The following is a 15,295-nucleotide window of genomic DNA, read 5'->3' as shown; positions in this document are numbered from 1 at the left end:
AGACCACGCTGAGGCAGCGTCCCACATGCCACAACTAGAAGAACCCACAACGAAGAATACACAACAATGTACCTGGGGGCTTTGGGGAGAAAAAGGAAAAAATAAAATCTTTAAAAAAAAAAAAAAAAAATGGGCAAAAAATCTTAATAGAAATTTCTCCAAGGAAGACATGCAAATGGCCAATAAGCACATGACAGGCTGCTCAACATCATAAGCAATTAAGGAAATGTAAATCAAAACCACAATGAGACACTACTTTACTCCCACTAGGATGGCTATGAAAAAAAAAAGGTAATAAAAACTGCTGGCCAGAATGTGGACAAACTGCAATTCTCATAGATTGCTGGTAGGAATGTAGAATGGTGCAGCCACTTTGGAAAACAGTCCAGCAGTACCTCAAAAGGTTAAACTCAGAGTTACCATATAATCCAGCAATTCCACTCCTAGGTATACATACACCCAAGAGAAGTTAAAACACACATATACAGAAAAACTTTTATGTGAGTGTCCATAGCAGAACCGTACATAATAGGCAAAATATGAAAACAACACAAATTTCCCTCAACTGATAATAGGTAAACAAGATATGGTACATACATCCATATAATGGAATATTACTTGGCATGAAAAAGAACGAAACATGGTGGTCCCCTCATGCACGGTTCCGATTTCCTTGGTTTTAGTAACCTGCAGTCAACTGTGGTCTGAAAATATTAAATGGAAAATTTCAGAAAGAAATAATTCATAAGTTTTAAATTGCAAGAGGTTCTGAGTAGCATGATGAAATCTTGTGCTGTCCTGCTCCATCTCGCCCAGGACATGAATCATCCCTTTGTCCAGTGTATCCACGTTTTATACGCTAACTGCCCCGTTAGTCACTTAGTAGGCCTCTTGGTTATCAGATTGAGTATTGCAGTATCACAGTACTAATAGTCAAGAAACTCCTATTTCACTTAATAATGGCCCCAAGGTGCAAGAGTGGTGATGCTGGCAATTCAGATAAGCCAAAAAGAAGCCATAAAGTGTTTCCTTTAAGTGAAAAGAACATAGTATATATAGGGTTTGATACTATCCGCGGTTTCAGGCACCCACAGCGGGTCTTGGTTCGTATCCTCCATGGATAAGGGGAAACTACTCTACTGCTTCATGCTACAGTATAGATGAATCTTAAAAACATCATGCTAAGTGAAAAGCCAACTACAAAAGACCACATATTATAAGATTCCATTTATATGAAATGTCTAAAACAGGCAAATCTATAGAGACAGAAAGTAGATTAGTGGTTGCCTAGGGCTGGGGGCAAAGTGGAGAATGGGGAGTGACAGCTAATGGGTATGGGACCCTTTTAGGGGGACAAAAACATTCTAATATTAGATTGTGGTAATGGTTGCACACCACCACCCTGTGAATATACTAAAAACATTGAATTGAATGCTTTAAATGTGTGAATTGTGTGGTATGTGAATAATATCTCAATAAATCTGTTAAAAAGAAAAGAAGACAGAGTAAACCAGAACTGGAAATGCTCCCAAATGCCTCTCTAAAATTAAACACCCTCTTGTTACCCAGTGAGTTGCTGGATCAACTCAACCATCCCAGATGTTTTCTTTATTTCCTGCCTTTGAGCTGTTCTCTATAATTTAGTATTAGCAGAAAGTTAATAAAGACAACACATCCTTTGTTGCTAAATTTTACACAGTGTTTACCATTCTCCTCCAACATACACATTTCCTCTGTTTTCCCACTGCAGCTGAGCTGCCAAAACCTTGCAGAGAGAATAATTACCCTTCTGCAGCCCTTCCTGCTTTCATGACAGTCCCAATACTTGTGCATAATCCAGTGTCTACAGCAAACTAATGTTTTGCTTGCCTCTCCAGGAGGTTTTAAATTCACCAAACTGTTCACTGAACTATGAGGGGTGTTTTTTCCCCCTATTTGGGTGGCAAGAATAGGAGAAATGGCAAGATTTACCACTTCTGTATCTCTCTGTTTTTTAGAGACAAATTCATTTCCAGAGATTGTTTTGCTTTCTCTTTCCTCTAAAAGCAATTTATTAACTTCCAAGGACTACTATGAGGGGTTTGTACCAAAGTTTAGTCATAATTAGTCCTACCTGTACCAGCACTTTCAAGTCTTTCTGACATTCCACATCCAACCATTTAAGAGTTTTTCATCATGGTATTTATTAGATGGGACATGACTGAAGATGATCTTTCTAAAAGTTAGTTGGGCCTTATTCTCTAATTCAGAACATTTGCTTTCTAGACTGTTCTATATAATTTCTTGTCTTCCTATAATCTGAAAAGTCCTTGCCTACCAATATGTAGAACATATTTCTTTTCATAAGGTTCTAAATGAGGCATTTAAAAAAACCCAGGACTATAGTTACTAAGTCACCATGTCATGTTTTGTTGATGAGCAATTTAATTCTATATTTCTGCGCCAGGTCAACCCTGTAAAGGGTATACTCTGTTTTTTTAACAGCAAAATTAAATGAAAAATGGCTTTTCAGTATATTCACAGATTTGCACAGCCATCATCACAATAATTAATTTTAGGACATTTTATTGCTCCAAAAGAAACTCCACATCATTTTAGTAAAAAGTGAGTGTTATGGACAATGAATTTTGAATTTTTAGGCATGCATCTTATATCTATGAATTTACTAGTATCATACATAAAGCTTAAAACAAAACAAAAGCATCTGCTTTCTTATCTGAAAGAGCATGATTTAAGATTTAGTCTAAACCCTCATACACTGCTAGTGGGAATGTAAAATGATACAGACACTCTGGTAAACAAAGCAGCAAAACCTTAAATGCTTAATCATAGAGTTACCATACGATCCAGCAATTCCACTCCTAGTTACATACCCAAGAGAAATGAAAACATATGTACACATAATAACTTGTACACAAATATCCATAGCAGCATTATTCATAACAGCCAAAATGTAGAAACTGCCCAAATATCCATCTAATGATAAATGGATAAACAAAATATGGTATATACCTACAATAGAGTACTTTGCTGTTTGTACTGTCGAATCCACACCAACTCCTAGTGGCCCTGTGTACAGCACAGCAGAACTCTGCCTAGCCTTTTCTGTGCCATCCTCTCATCTGCTCCTATGCTATTCACAGGGTTTTCATGGCCAATTTTTTTTGGAAGTGGGAGGCGAGGTCCTTCTTCCTGGTCTGTCTAGTCTGGAAGCTCCGCTGAAACCTGTCCACTTTGGATGACCCTGCTGTTATCTGAAATTCCAGTGGCATAGCTTTCAGCATCACAGCAACATGAAGCCGCCACAGTATGATGACTGACAGACACGTGGTGTGGTTCCCTGAATGGGAAACTAACCCAGGCAACAGCGGTGAGAGTACCAAATCTTAACCAGCAGACCCCTATGGCTAGCTAACAGAACACTATTCAACAATAAAAAGGAATGAAATATGGCTTCATGCTACAATGTAGATGAACCTTAAAAGTATCATGCTAAATGAAAGAAGCCAATCACAAAAGACCAAATATTGTATGATTCCATTTATATGCAATATCCAGAATAGGCAAATCTACAGAGACAGCAAGTAGACTAGTGGCTGCCTAGGGCTCGGTGTTGCAGGGAGAGGGGAATGGTGGTGGACGGATTTGGGAGTGAGGTGGGGTTTCTTTTGGAGCAATAAAATGTTCTAAAATTAATTATGATGATGGCTGTACAAATCTGTGAATATACTAAAAAACCATTGACTTGCACATTTTAAATGCGTGAATGTATAGTATGTGAATTACATCTCATAAGCTGTTTAAAAAAAAGATTTACTGTACATCCAAATGCCCATCAACTGATGACAAATTAAAAAAATGTGGTATATTCATACAATGGAACATTACTTAGCAATGAAAACGGACAAAATGTTGACATGCAACAACCTGGATGAACCTCAGAAACATGATGCTAAGAGAGAGAAGCCAGCCACAAAAGAACACATATTGCATGATTCCCTCAGGTGAAATATCCACAAAAGGCAAATCCATAGAGAGAGCAGATTAGGGGTTGCCTGGGGGTGGGAACTGGGAGTGACTGTAGATATGCACAAGGGATGTTTTTGGGGTGATGGAAATGTTCTAAAGCTGTATTATGGTGATGGCTTCACAACTGTGTAAATTAACTAAAAAATCATTGACTCATACCATTAAAACATTATTTTATGATCTGTAAAGTAAACCTCAACAAAGCTGTTTTATAAAAAAAGATTTACTCTATGGGCCGGCCCGGTGCTACAGTGGTTAAGTTCGCACGTTCTACTTCTTGGCAGCCCAGGGTTTGCTGGTTCAGATCCTGAGTGTGGACATGGCAGCACTTGGCATGCCATGCTGTGGTAGGCGTCCCACATATAAAGTAGAGGAAGATGGGCATGGATGTTAGCTCAGGGCCAGTCTTCCTCAGTAAAAAGAGGAGGACTGGCAGTAGTTAGCTCAGGGCTAGTCTTCCTCAAAAAAAAAAAAAAGATTTACTCTAAAAAATTTTAAAGCAGCAAATAACCTAATTTTTTAAATGGGCAAAACATACGAATAGGCAATTTACAGAAGAGAAAATATGAATGAACCAAAAACACAAAACGATGCTCAACCTCACTAGTAATAAAAGAACTAACTGCTAATTAAAACCATAATGCACCTAACAGATTGGCGAAAACTCCCTGGAAACAACTCAAATGTCCATCAATAGAAGAATAAATAAATGATGGTAAAGTCATGTAATAGAATAACATCTAGCAGTGAAAATGAATGAGTTAAAGTTACATGTATTAAGTGCCATTAAAATAAAATTAAAAGTCACACACAACAATGCTACAAGTAGTTTAAGGAATAATAAACACAAATTCAAGATAGTGTTTCCCTTCGGATAGGAGCAAGGGAAATGTGATCGAGGGATGGGTAGATGGAGGATTTTAACTGAATTGATAATGTTTATTTATTTATTTATCTATCTATTTTTGGTGAGAAAGATTGGCTCTGAGCTAACATCTGTTGTCAGTCTTCCTCTTTTTGTTGAGGAAGACTGGCCCTGAGCTAACATTTGTACCCATCTTCCTCTATTTTGTATGGGACATTGCCACAGTGTGGCTTGGTGAGTGGTAGGTCTGCACCCAGGATTCGAACCTGTCAACCCCGGGCTGCTGAAATGGAGCATGCGAACTTAACCACTACGCCACTGGGCTGGCCCCGATAATGTTTAATTTTTTAAGCTGAGTGATGAGTACATGAGTGTTTTACTCTTCATATTTTTTTTTGTATGTTTGAACTATTTCAAAATAAACTAAAATTCACTCTAAAAGGTTTAATTTACTGCCATAGAAAAGAAATGAGAAATGTGGAATATAAAATTTTAATTATTGAGATATAATTCACATGCCATAAAACTTATTCTCTTAAAATGTACAATTCAGTGTTTTTTAGTATACTCATGAGGTTGTATAACCATCACAGCAATCTAATTCCAGATATTTTCCTTACCTCAGCAAGAAACCCCATATCATTAGCAGCTAATCCCAATTCCCCAGCCCCAGCCCTAGCAACCACTAACCTACTTTCTGTCTCTAGGAATTTGCCTATTCTGAACATTTCATATAAATGAAATCATACAATGAGTGGTCTTTTGTTTCTGGCTTTTTAAAATTAAAAAACTATAATTTTTAAGTGTTTATCCATGTTGTGGCATGTAGCCACCATTCTTCATTCCTTTTATGGCTGAAAAGTGTTCCATTATATGGATATATCACATTTGTTAATCCATTCATTGGCTGATAGACATTGGGTTGTTTTCACATTTTGGTTATTATGAATAATGCTGCTATGAACATTCGTGTATATGTTTTTGTGTGAACATGTTTTCATTTCTCTTGGGTATATACTTAAGAATGGAATTGCTGGGTCAGATAATAACTCCGTGTTTAACGTTTTGAGGAACTGCCAAACTATTTTTCAAAATGGCTGCACCTTTTCACATGGAATATAATTTTGAAAGTTGTTTCTTAGTGTAATTTTTTTTTTAATATTTTATTTCCTTTTTCTCCCCAAAGCACTTCAGTACATAGTTATATATTCTTAGCTGTGGGTCCTTCTAGTTGTGGCATGTGGGACGCCGCCTCAGCATGGCTTGATGAGCAGTGCCATGTCTGCGACCAGGATCCAAACCAGAGAAACCCTGGGAGGCTGCAACGAAGTGCGCAAACTTAACCACTCGGCCACGGGGCCGGCCCCATTAGTGTAAACATTTTTAATAGCAAAATATTATTATAAATTTATTGAAGTAAACTGTAGTGTGTGTGTTTGAGGAAGATAGGCCCTGAGCTAACATCCGTTGCCAATCTTACCCTTTTTGCTTGAGGAAGATTGTTGCTGAGCTAACATCTGTGCCAATCTTCCTCTATTTTATGTGGGACGCCACCACAGAGTGGCCTGACAAGCAGTGCTAGGTCCACTCCTGTGATCCGAACCTGTGCACCCAGGGCTGCCAGAGGCGAGCACATGAACTTAGCCACTATGCCACAGGGCTGGCCCCTGAAATAAACTTTAAAGAAGAATATTTAACCCAACTCCATCTGGCCCTAACAGAGTGGACTTCATTTTTGTCTAAAAATTTATAGTTCATATATATTTATAAGATTGTAATCATAGAGAACATATAATTTACATTCTTTTTTTTCATTTTCAGTATATATTTAGGTAGTCATTTGCAGGATTCATTTATTCAGACTTACTTCTCTGTGACGGTGATTACTATCAAAGGGTATAAAGCAGATTCAATATTATCATACACTTTTAGGAAGGGTACAGTATTGCAAATGTCTCTGTCAATTTCTTCAAAAGACATGCTTTCACCAGTGGCACATGCCAATCAGAGAATATAAACTGTTTAACATTGAGTGAATGAGGAAACTGACACTTTAAAAATTTATCAGTTTTTTCACTAACAGCTTATAGTTTCCAATTTTCAAAGTGAAAAGATTTTGGTGGTTTGAAATTTAAGATTAGTATTCCAATTCTTGAAATTCCAATTAAAAAGGCAAAATTATTTTAAAAGACTAAGTGCAAATATTAGCTAAAAACATTAGTGACTCAAATTACCAACCTTAAATACATCCTCAATACATCTACTAAGTTCTTCTTCTGTCACCAAAATGGTCCCAGGCACCATGTCACTCTCTGGAATCTCTAGAGAACAAAACACAGAATTACCCACACTCAGTGTCTCATTGAAAAAAAAATGGTTACCATCGCACAATACAGCATCGTTCAAATACAGTATTTCATGGAATCTACAACGGCATTGATTATAAACATGCATTGTTATTTTATGTATCACTAACAAAGAAAAAAACCACTGCCAAATAACCTATGCAACATTATTACTTAGAATTTTAATTGTAAATTTATTGAATGGAAAAACTGGGGATGAGATTAAATGAAAATGGCAGAGTCAATAGTTGTGTCTAGGTGATTGGTACATAGGAGTTCATTATACTATTCTCTGTAGATGTGTTTGAAAATTTCCCTTTAAACAGCTTTAAAATAGTTTTTTTAAAAAAAGGGTTAAAAGAGCTCTCTTAGATTTATTTAGACATACAGTTTTATAATGTATCATTCTTTATATAAGCTAAACAATTGGGATAAACGGGATAAGAAATTCTTAAAACTTCACATTAAGTGTCCAACACTTGAAACATTTCAATAGCATTACTGATACCCACTTTTGCCGTAATATATTGTCCTCTGTGCCATGAAGACCACCAGTAATGTGACATTTCTTAACAGTCCTCCATTCTACTATTGTCTTCACGATTTCTTTTAAGTCACTGACATCCATTCTACAAGTTTTAATGTTCATTTGTAGGCACAGACAACACCATGATTGCTACCTGGCCAACAATGATTGTGAGATGCATCTTGATATCTGAGTTGTTAAAATGTGAAAAAGATTTACAAAATAAGAGTTTTTTAACGTGAAAAGAATGTGCATCTTGGAATTGATAAAATACGGTAATTCATCACAATCGCCACATAGTCCTAAAAATGTGATACAATATGAAAAACAAAATAAGAAAGCTTATACTTTAGATTGTTTTTCCAGTGTCAATGACAGCGCTATGCAAGACCAGTCATATTCCTAACTAGTCTTTTTTGTTATTAGTAGATTGTATATGCAAAATATGTAGCTGGTGCTACAAATGTAACCTAACACGTGAAGAATGTCTGGCAAATAGATGTCCAATAAATATTCCTTGAATGAAAGAACAAGGTCCAGGACAAAAATAATTGACCCACAATTGGACTGAATCTAGGCCTTCCAAGAACAGTACTCTAGATCAGTGCTCAAACTTGAACACACAACTGAATTACCCGAAGGACCTGTTAAAACACAGATTGTTGGGACCCACACCAGAATTTCTGATTCAGTAGGTCTGGAGTGGAGTCCAAACAGTTGTATTTCTTTTTGTTTTTTTTAAGTTGTGTAATTTTTTTTTTTTTTTTGAGGAAGATTAGCCCTGAGCTAACATCTGCTGCCAATCCTCCCCTTTTTCTGCTGAGGAAGCCTGGCCCTGAGCTAACATCCATCCCCATCTTCCTCTACTTTATATGTGGGACGCCCACCACAGCATGGCTTGCCAAGCGGTGCCATGTCCGCACCCAGGATCCGAACCGGCGAACCCCGGGCCACCGAAGCAGAACGTGCAAACTTAACTGCTGAACCACCGGGCCGGCCCCAAACAGTTGTATTTCTAATAAATTCCCAGGTGATGCTGATGCTACTGGTCCTGGGATCACATTCTAAGAACCAGTGCTCCAGATTAGAGGAAATAACCATCAGTGATAGATAAGAAAATAAATAGAGTAGTAATGAGGTATAGTCTTAATACATGAAATCAGATATATAAGAATTGCTAGACCCTCATGCTGAAGGTCAACAGAAATAATACTTCAATTTTTGGGCCATTTTTTAAAGAATATACTGATCCTAGACTAGATTTCTATTAAATGTATAAAGAAATTTTAATTATTTACTCAAATATCATGTTTATCATTACTGAATAGTCACAAATTTTACTTCACCAAGGCCCAATCTGATGAAGTTTTACTATGCACAAGAATTAAACTTCTTCCATCCCCACCCACCTCACCCCCACACACACACCCAGAAAAATTTATACTACAAATGATATACAAAGTCTACAAAGAACTAAATTTGGTTTACCCATAACATCAAACTTTTTCTTCATTTTAAATTTAGGAACTACTATCTAAAAAGTAATGCTGAAATGATACTCTGTATCCCAGCATTAAACTCGATAAATGAAAACATACTAAGTGAAGTGGTGAAAATGTCAACATTTTAAAACATTAAAACAGAACTAAAACACACTGGCCAAATCTGGGAAATTCTGAGCACCAAAATGAACGACAGGAATGTTTGGTAACCTATTGATGGAGACTATGAATTATATTGATACTTAATTGTTTTTTAAAAAGGGATGAGGCAGGGAGAAAGAAAAGCTCTTCTTTACAGAAGAATACCAACTAACAAATTAAAACTAACAAAAGAAATAGAAAGTCACCATTTTACTGGCAAGAATCATCAATGGATACTAAACTACAGTATGAAAGACTATTGGGAAAAAGGGTATTCACATAGTCTCAGACTATCATCCCATAGATTACTTATTAATTACAAAGGGAGGAAGGTGTTTTTACAATGGAGAAATCTGGTTGCTACCAGCTTAATCAAATGATCGAATTTAACATTGTTAATAATGGGATAAACTGATAACACGTGCCCCCTGATCTGATGGAAACTGAGAAAAAAATCAACATCCTACGCAGTATTCCTGCCAAAATGTTTAAACCTGGATCTAATTATGAGGAAACAATTAGACAAACAGAAATTGAGGAATATTTTATAAACTGGGCTTTTAAAAAACGTCACAGTGAAAGACTAGGGAACTATTCTACAACGAAGGAAACTGAAAAGACATAACACGTAAATGGAATGCATGATTCTTGACTGAATTATAGATTTTTTAAAAAAATAGTTATAAAAGTAGTTCTTGGGACAATTAGAGAAATTTGAATAAAGTCTGTATATTAGATGATGCCTGCAACTAACTCTCAAATGCCTCAGAAAAAAATGTATGTGTGGAAAGAGAGAAAGACAAAGCAAGCATGGCCCAGATGTTAACAGCTGGTCACTCCAGGTGAAGTGTATAGGGGTGGTTCAATGTACGCTTCTTGGAACGTTTGTGAAGTGGATTTTTCAGAATAAACAGTTGGGGGGAAGAAGAGTAAAACTAAAGAAACTGAAATACCACACACTTGAGTTATTTCAATCTGAAACACTGAAGAAGGTCCTTTAGAGGGACACCCAATCACAAGTCTTCTTCCTTTACCTGCTGTATTTAAACATCGATGAAGAGGAGCTAACATTGGCTGAAGCAAATACTTTGCTGCCAACTGTGGGCGTTCTCTTGACATAGTTATAAAGGTAGTGGTAGCAACTCTCTGAAATTGTCGCGCTGTCAATTTATCCTGAAAGTGAAATAAATCCAGAATCTAAAAGAAAAAATACAAGAAGTAAAACACCAGGCTCTTTGCAAGGAGCATTATGTTAGCAAAGAGAAAGAACTAATCTCTTTAAGCCAAAAAATACACTCACTGCAATAACACTGATTCAACAGAATTTTATTTATCTATTTTTTGGTGAGGAAGATTGGCCCAGAGCTAACACCTGTGCCAGTCTTCCTCTACTCTGTATGTGGGATACTGTCACAGCATGGCTTGACGAGTGGCGTATAGGTCTGTGCCCAGGATCTGAACCAGTAAAGCCTGGGCCAGCAAAGTGGAGCACGCAATGCCTCCAGGCTAGCCCCAAGAATTTTTTTTTTTTTAATCTAAGAATCCAGTATCAAAGGGTGTGAGAACTGAAGATTCAGGCTATGTTTTTACTAAATAATTTTATCAAACTTATAAAAGACATGCTCATTTTAGAAAATGTGGAAAATAAAGATTTAAGAAGAAAATTAAATCTTTCCATGGGCCAGCCCCGTGGCTGAGTGGTTAAGTTTGCATGCTCCACTGCGGCAGCCCAGGGTTTCGCGGGTTCGGACCCTGGGTGAGGACATGGCACCGCTTGTCAGTCGACGTTGAGGCAGCATCCCACCTGTCACAACTAGAAGGACCTGCAACTAAGATATACAACTATGTACCAGGGGGGATTTGGAGAGATAAAGCAGAAAAAATAAATAAATAAATCTTCCCAAATCACTGTGAACATTTTTGGTGTATTTTTTCCAATTTGTTTCCATATAATTCTTTTTTCTTTTTATTTGAGACCACATTTAATATTCAGCTTTGTGTATCGCTAAAATCTTCTCATATTGTTATAAATGCCTCAAAAACATTATATTTGGGGCCTGCCCCATGGCTAGGTAGTTGAATTCGCGCACTTTGCTTTGGCGGCCCAGGGTTTCACCGATTCTGATCCTAGGCACGGACATGGCACCACTCATCAAGCCATGCTGAGGCAGCGTCCCACATGCCACAACTAGAAGGACCCACAACTAAAAATACACAACTATGTACGAAGGGACTTTGGGGAGAAAAAGGAAAAATAAAATCTTTAAAAATATATATATATATTATATTATATTCAAGCTATATGTAAGAATTTATTAAATTATTCCCTAATATCCAGACATTCAGTTTTATTCCCAAAATTTTGCTATTACAAATAGCACCACCAAATGAAATTGGTGGGTCAAGGTATATAAATATATTTAGGGTCTGAAGAGCCTGTTGTGTCTGAAATATCCCAGACAGGAGTCTATTTTATTCTCAAAGATAAACATAGCTCTGCAGTGCCTATGAGTGGGTTTATCCTAGCATAAGCAACTGACAGAAAAGTGCATTTCTGTTCCTGACTTAAAAGTGACTCTCTCACTTTTTGCAGACAGGAGAATCTTCTGTCCAAAAACTGCATGTGACCTCTAACACCACCAGAGAGAGACTGGGCAGACCTGAAAGCTATGACTTGATTTTATTCTTTTGTTAAGTATCAAAACTACAGCTACTAGTTTCAGAAAATACTTATTCATCATTGCAAATGCAGACCTTGTCCTGTAAGATGACTTATATTTAGTATTTTTCAACATAAGATCTTTGCATTGCAATATTTTGTTCTCAGGCAGGCCTACCCATGAGAACTCTGAAGATCAGCATGACAACTGAATGACCTTCTTCGGACTGTACTCCAAAAGGCACGTCCTACATCTAAAAGCATGGGGAGTTCTGATTAAGAAAACTCCTTCCACATTTTTCACCCATCAGATTAGCAAAGATAGAAATGTTTTGTAACACACTGCATAGGCAAATGTGGTAAAACAAATATATAAACAATATCAATCCAAAACTTAAATGCACATACCCTTTGAACCAGTAATTTCAATTCTAGGAATTTTTTCTATGGTAATATTTGCACATGTGCAAGATTTATGGATATTAACTATAGCATGGTTTGCAACAGCAAAAGAATGAAAACTACTCAAATGTCCATTAATAGAAGGCTGGTTAAATAAATTATGCTACATTAATATGATGAAATACTATGTACCCATGAAAAAGAATGATGCAGCACATAATGAAATAATCTCCCAGGTACACTGTCAAGTTAAAAAAGCCAAATGAAAACCAGTGTGTGTAGCATGTTATCACTTTTATAAAAATTAGACACACATACATACACATATAAATTATATACAGAAGACACAGAATATCTCTGGAAAATAAACAAGAAGTTGGTAACAGTGACTACTTCTGAGGAACTAGGGAACTGAGAGGGAGATTTACTTTTCTGTTTAGTCTTTTTTGCTTTTAAATCGAGTACTATGTGAATTTATCTTGTTGATTTAATGCCTATTTTAAAAAAACTAATTAAAAACACACAGAAAAGATAAGGAACAAGATGAAACTTTAGTTTTATATTCCAGCTCTGAGAGCAAGCTAGGCTAGTCATTCTTAACAGAGAGGTGTTCTTAAACCTAGCAATCAGATCGGTGTCTTCCACAGGTTTTTATTCACTTATTAAGAAGGCTGCTTGGGGCTGGCCTGGCGGCATAGTGGTTAATTTCACATGCTCCGCTTTGGCGGCCCAGGGTTTGCAGGTTTGGATCCTAGGCACGAACCTACACCCCACTTGTACCACTCATTAAGCCATGCTGTGGCAGCATCCCACATACAAAACAGAGGAAGATGGGCACAGATGTTAGCTCAGGGCCAATCTTCCTCAGCAAAAGGAGGAAGAGAAGGCCCCTCACTAAACAATACATTTAAGTATTATATTGTGCTTTTACCTTAGTATTAGAGGAACATTAAAGTCCTCTTTCTATAAATAAGCAGATAATCTTCAAACAGTCAAAAGAAACAGAATTATTTACCTGGGGGCAGATATCCCTATAGTAATCCTCTGGTGAAAGAGACTGCTGGGGACAAGAAGCCAAAATCTTTGCAATCAAGTCACACTTCTTCCAGTCAGCAGCTGTTGCCTCAGCATCATGTCCACCAGCCGCCCCAGCTGTCAGCAATGGAAAAAGATGTCAAAGATAGTAAAAAACTCAACTAGTTCCTCATATAAGGTCCTTAAAATTTAGAGTAAAAAGTGTTTTTTCTCTACTAAAAATTGTTTATTTCTTCTCTGTAAGATAATCCACCCCTCTGCACTTTCCTTTCAAAGGTTGGTTTCTGGGAAGTTCAGAGAAAAAAGTAGCGCTTAATCATTGTAATGGAATTATTCATATGACTTGAATACCATTTAAATTACCTTAAACCAAAGCTATAGAGTAATAGGGACTAGATTTTCTTTCCACGGTAAATGATAAGAAAACAGGACAAAATATATTCACAATGGCTTCCAGACACTGGACAACAGGCAGCCCAGGATACTGATCCCTGAGAGAAGGGAAGCAAACAAGGCAAGCCCCATGAATAGCCTAGCCTACTACGTAGAGAAAAACCTGAGGCCACAGCACAGCAAAGGGGAGCCCAAACGAAGCCTGGCATCTTGTTGAGCTAAAGGAACATATTCCAGAGTTCAGGGAGGCCAAGGCAGCTAGAATTTTCAGGACAAAATACCAGAGAGGAGGAAGCTACACAAAGAGAGAGCTCCAGAGATCTGGAGTCCTCCCTCAAATCTTTGGTGGAGTAAGATCTGTGTACGTCTGTGCGAAAAAACCCAAGGCTGGAGCAAGAACCACCAGAAAGGAGGAGGGGGTACAATCCCCAGAGTTTATACAGGGCTGGGAATAGTTTGTGTTCCCACTAGAGAGCATGGAAAGGCCTTCTAATAGACAAGGTATCAAGTAGAACCTCAGAAGGCTATTGCCCTAGTAGTGGGGTCAAATTACTTTAGATTAAAGGCTGCTCTACACTCACAGTAACAAGGCTTAAAAGCCAGGATCAAAGGGATCAAACTGATTCCAAGGAAATTAACTGCATCCCAGAACAAAGCCTAACAAATGAATACAACAGAATCTAACACCCAACAATGCAAAGTAAAAATGTCCAGTATCTGGGGCCGGTTCAGTGGTGCAGCGGTTAAGTGCACACATTCCACTTCGGCAGCCCGGGGTTCACCAGTTCAGAGCCCGGGTGCAGACATGGCACCGCTTGGCAAGCCATGCTGTGGTAGGCGTCCCACATATAAAGTAGAGGAAGATGGGCAGGGATGTTAGCTCAGGGCCAGTCTTCCTCAGCAAAAAGAGGAGGATTGGCAGCAGATGTTAGCTTAGGGCTAATTTTCCTCAAAAAAGAAAAAATGTCCAGTATCCATTCAAAAATTACCAGGCATACGCATATAATGTAATATTATTCAGTCATAAAAAGGAATAAGGACAGATTCATGCCACAACATGGATAAACCTAAAAAACATGCTAAGTGAAAGAAGCTAAACACTAAAGACCACATATCGTATGACTCCATTTGGATGAAATATCCAGAATAGGCAAATCCATTGACACAGAAAGTAGATGAGTGCTTACAAGGGGTTGGAGGAGGGGAGAATGAGGAGTCATTGCTAATGGGTATGAGGTTTTTTGGGAGGAGATGATGAAAATGTTTTGGAATTAGATATTGGTGAGGGTTGCACAACTTTGTGAATATACTAAAAACCACTAAACGGTACTCTTTAAAAGAATGAATTTTATGGTATGTAAATAACATCTCAATAAAAAGAATTACCAGGCAAGCAAA

The 15,295-nt window shown here is 37.5% G+C and overlaps 1 protein-coding gene across 10 annotated transcripts in view; it reads right to left on the bottom strand.

Annotated features, from left to right (window-relative positions):
* The window catches only part of TANGO6 (transport and golgi organization 6 homolog), a 192,368-nt gene that overhangs the window by 158,345 nt on the left and 18,728 nt on the right, over positions 1–15,295 (bottom strand). For all 10 annotated transcript variants that reach the window (XR_006521440.2, XM_044761541.2, XM_070500726.1 and 7 more), the window contains exons 5-7: positions 13,485–13,621; positions 10,443–10,605; positions 7,133–7,215 (exon numbers count right to left, since the gene is read on the bottom strand). Coding sequence is in view for 9 of the 10 variants with exons in the window: in XM_044761541.2 (XP_044617476.2) it covers positions 7,133–7,215; positions 10,443–10,605; positions 13,485–13,621 (383 nt within the window). In the remaining variant the exon portion in view is untranslated. The remainder of the gene's footprint in view (positions 1–7,132; positions 7,216–10,442; positions 10,606–13,484; positions 13,622–15,295) is intronic.

This window comes from Equus asinus, chromosome 28 (genome assembly GCF_041296235.1).
Source record: "Equus asinus isolate D_3611 breed Donkey chromosome 28, EquAss-T2T_v2, whole genome shotgun sequence".
In the NCBI taxonomy this organism is placed as follows: Eukaryota; Metazoa; Chordata; class Mammalia; order Perissodactyla; family Equidae; genus Equus; species Equus asinus.
The sequence above is the reverse complement of the archived record's forward strand: the minus strand, read 5'-3'. Positions and strand labels throughout refer to the sequence as shown.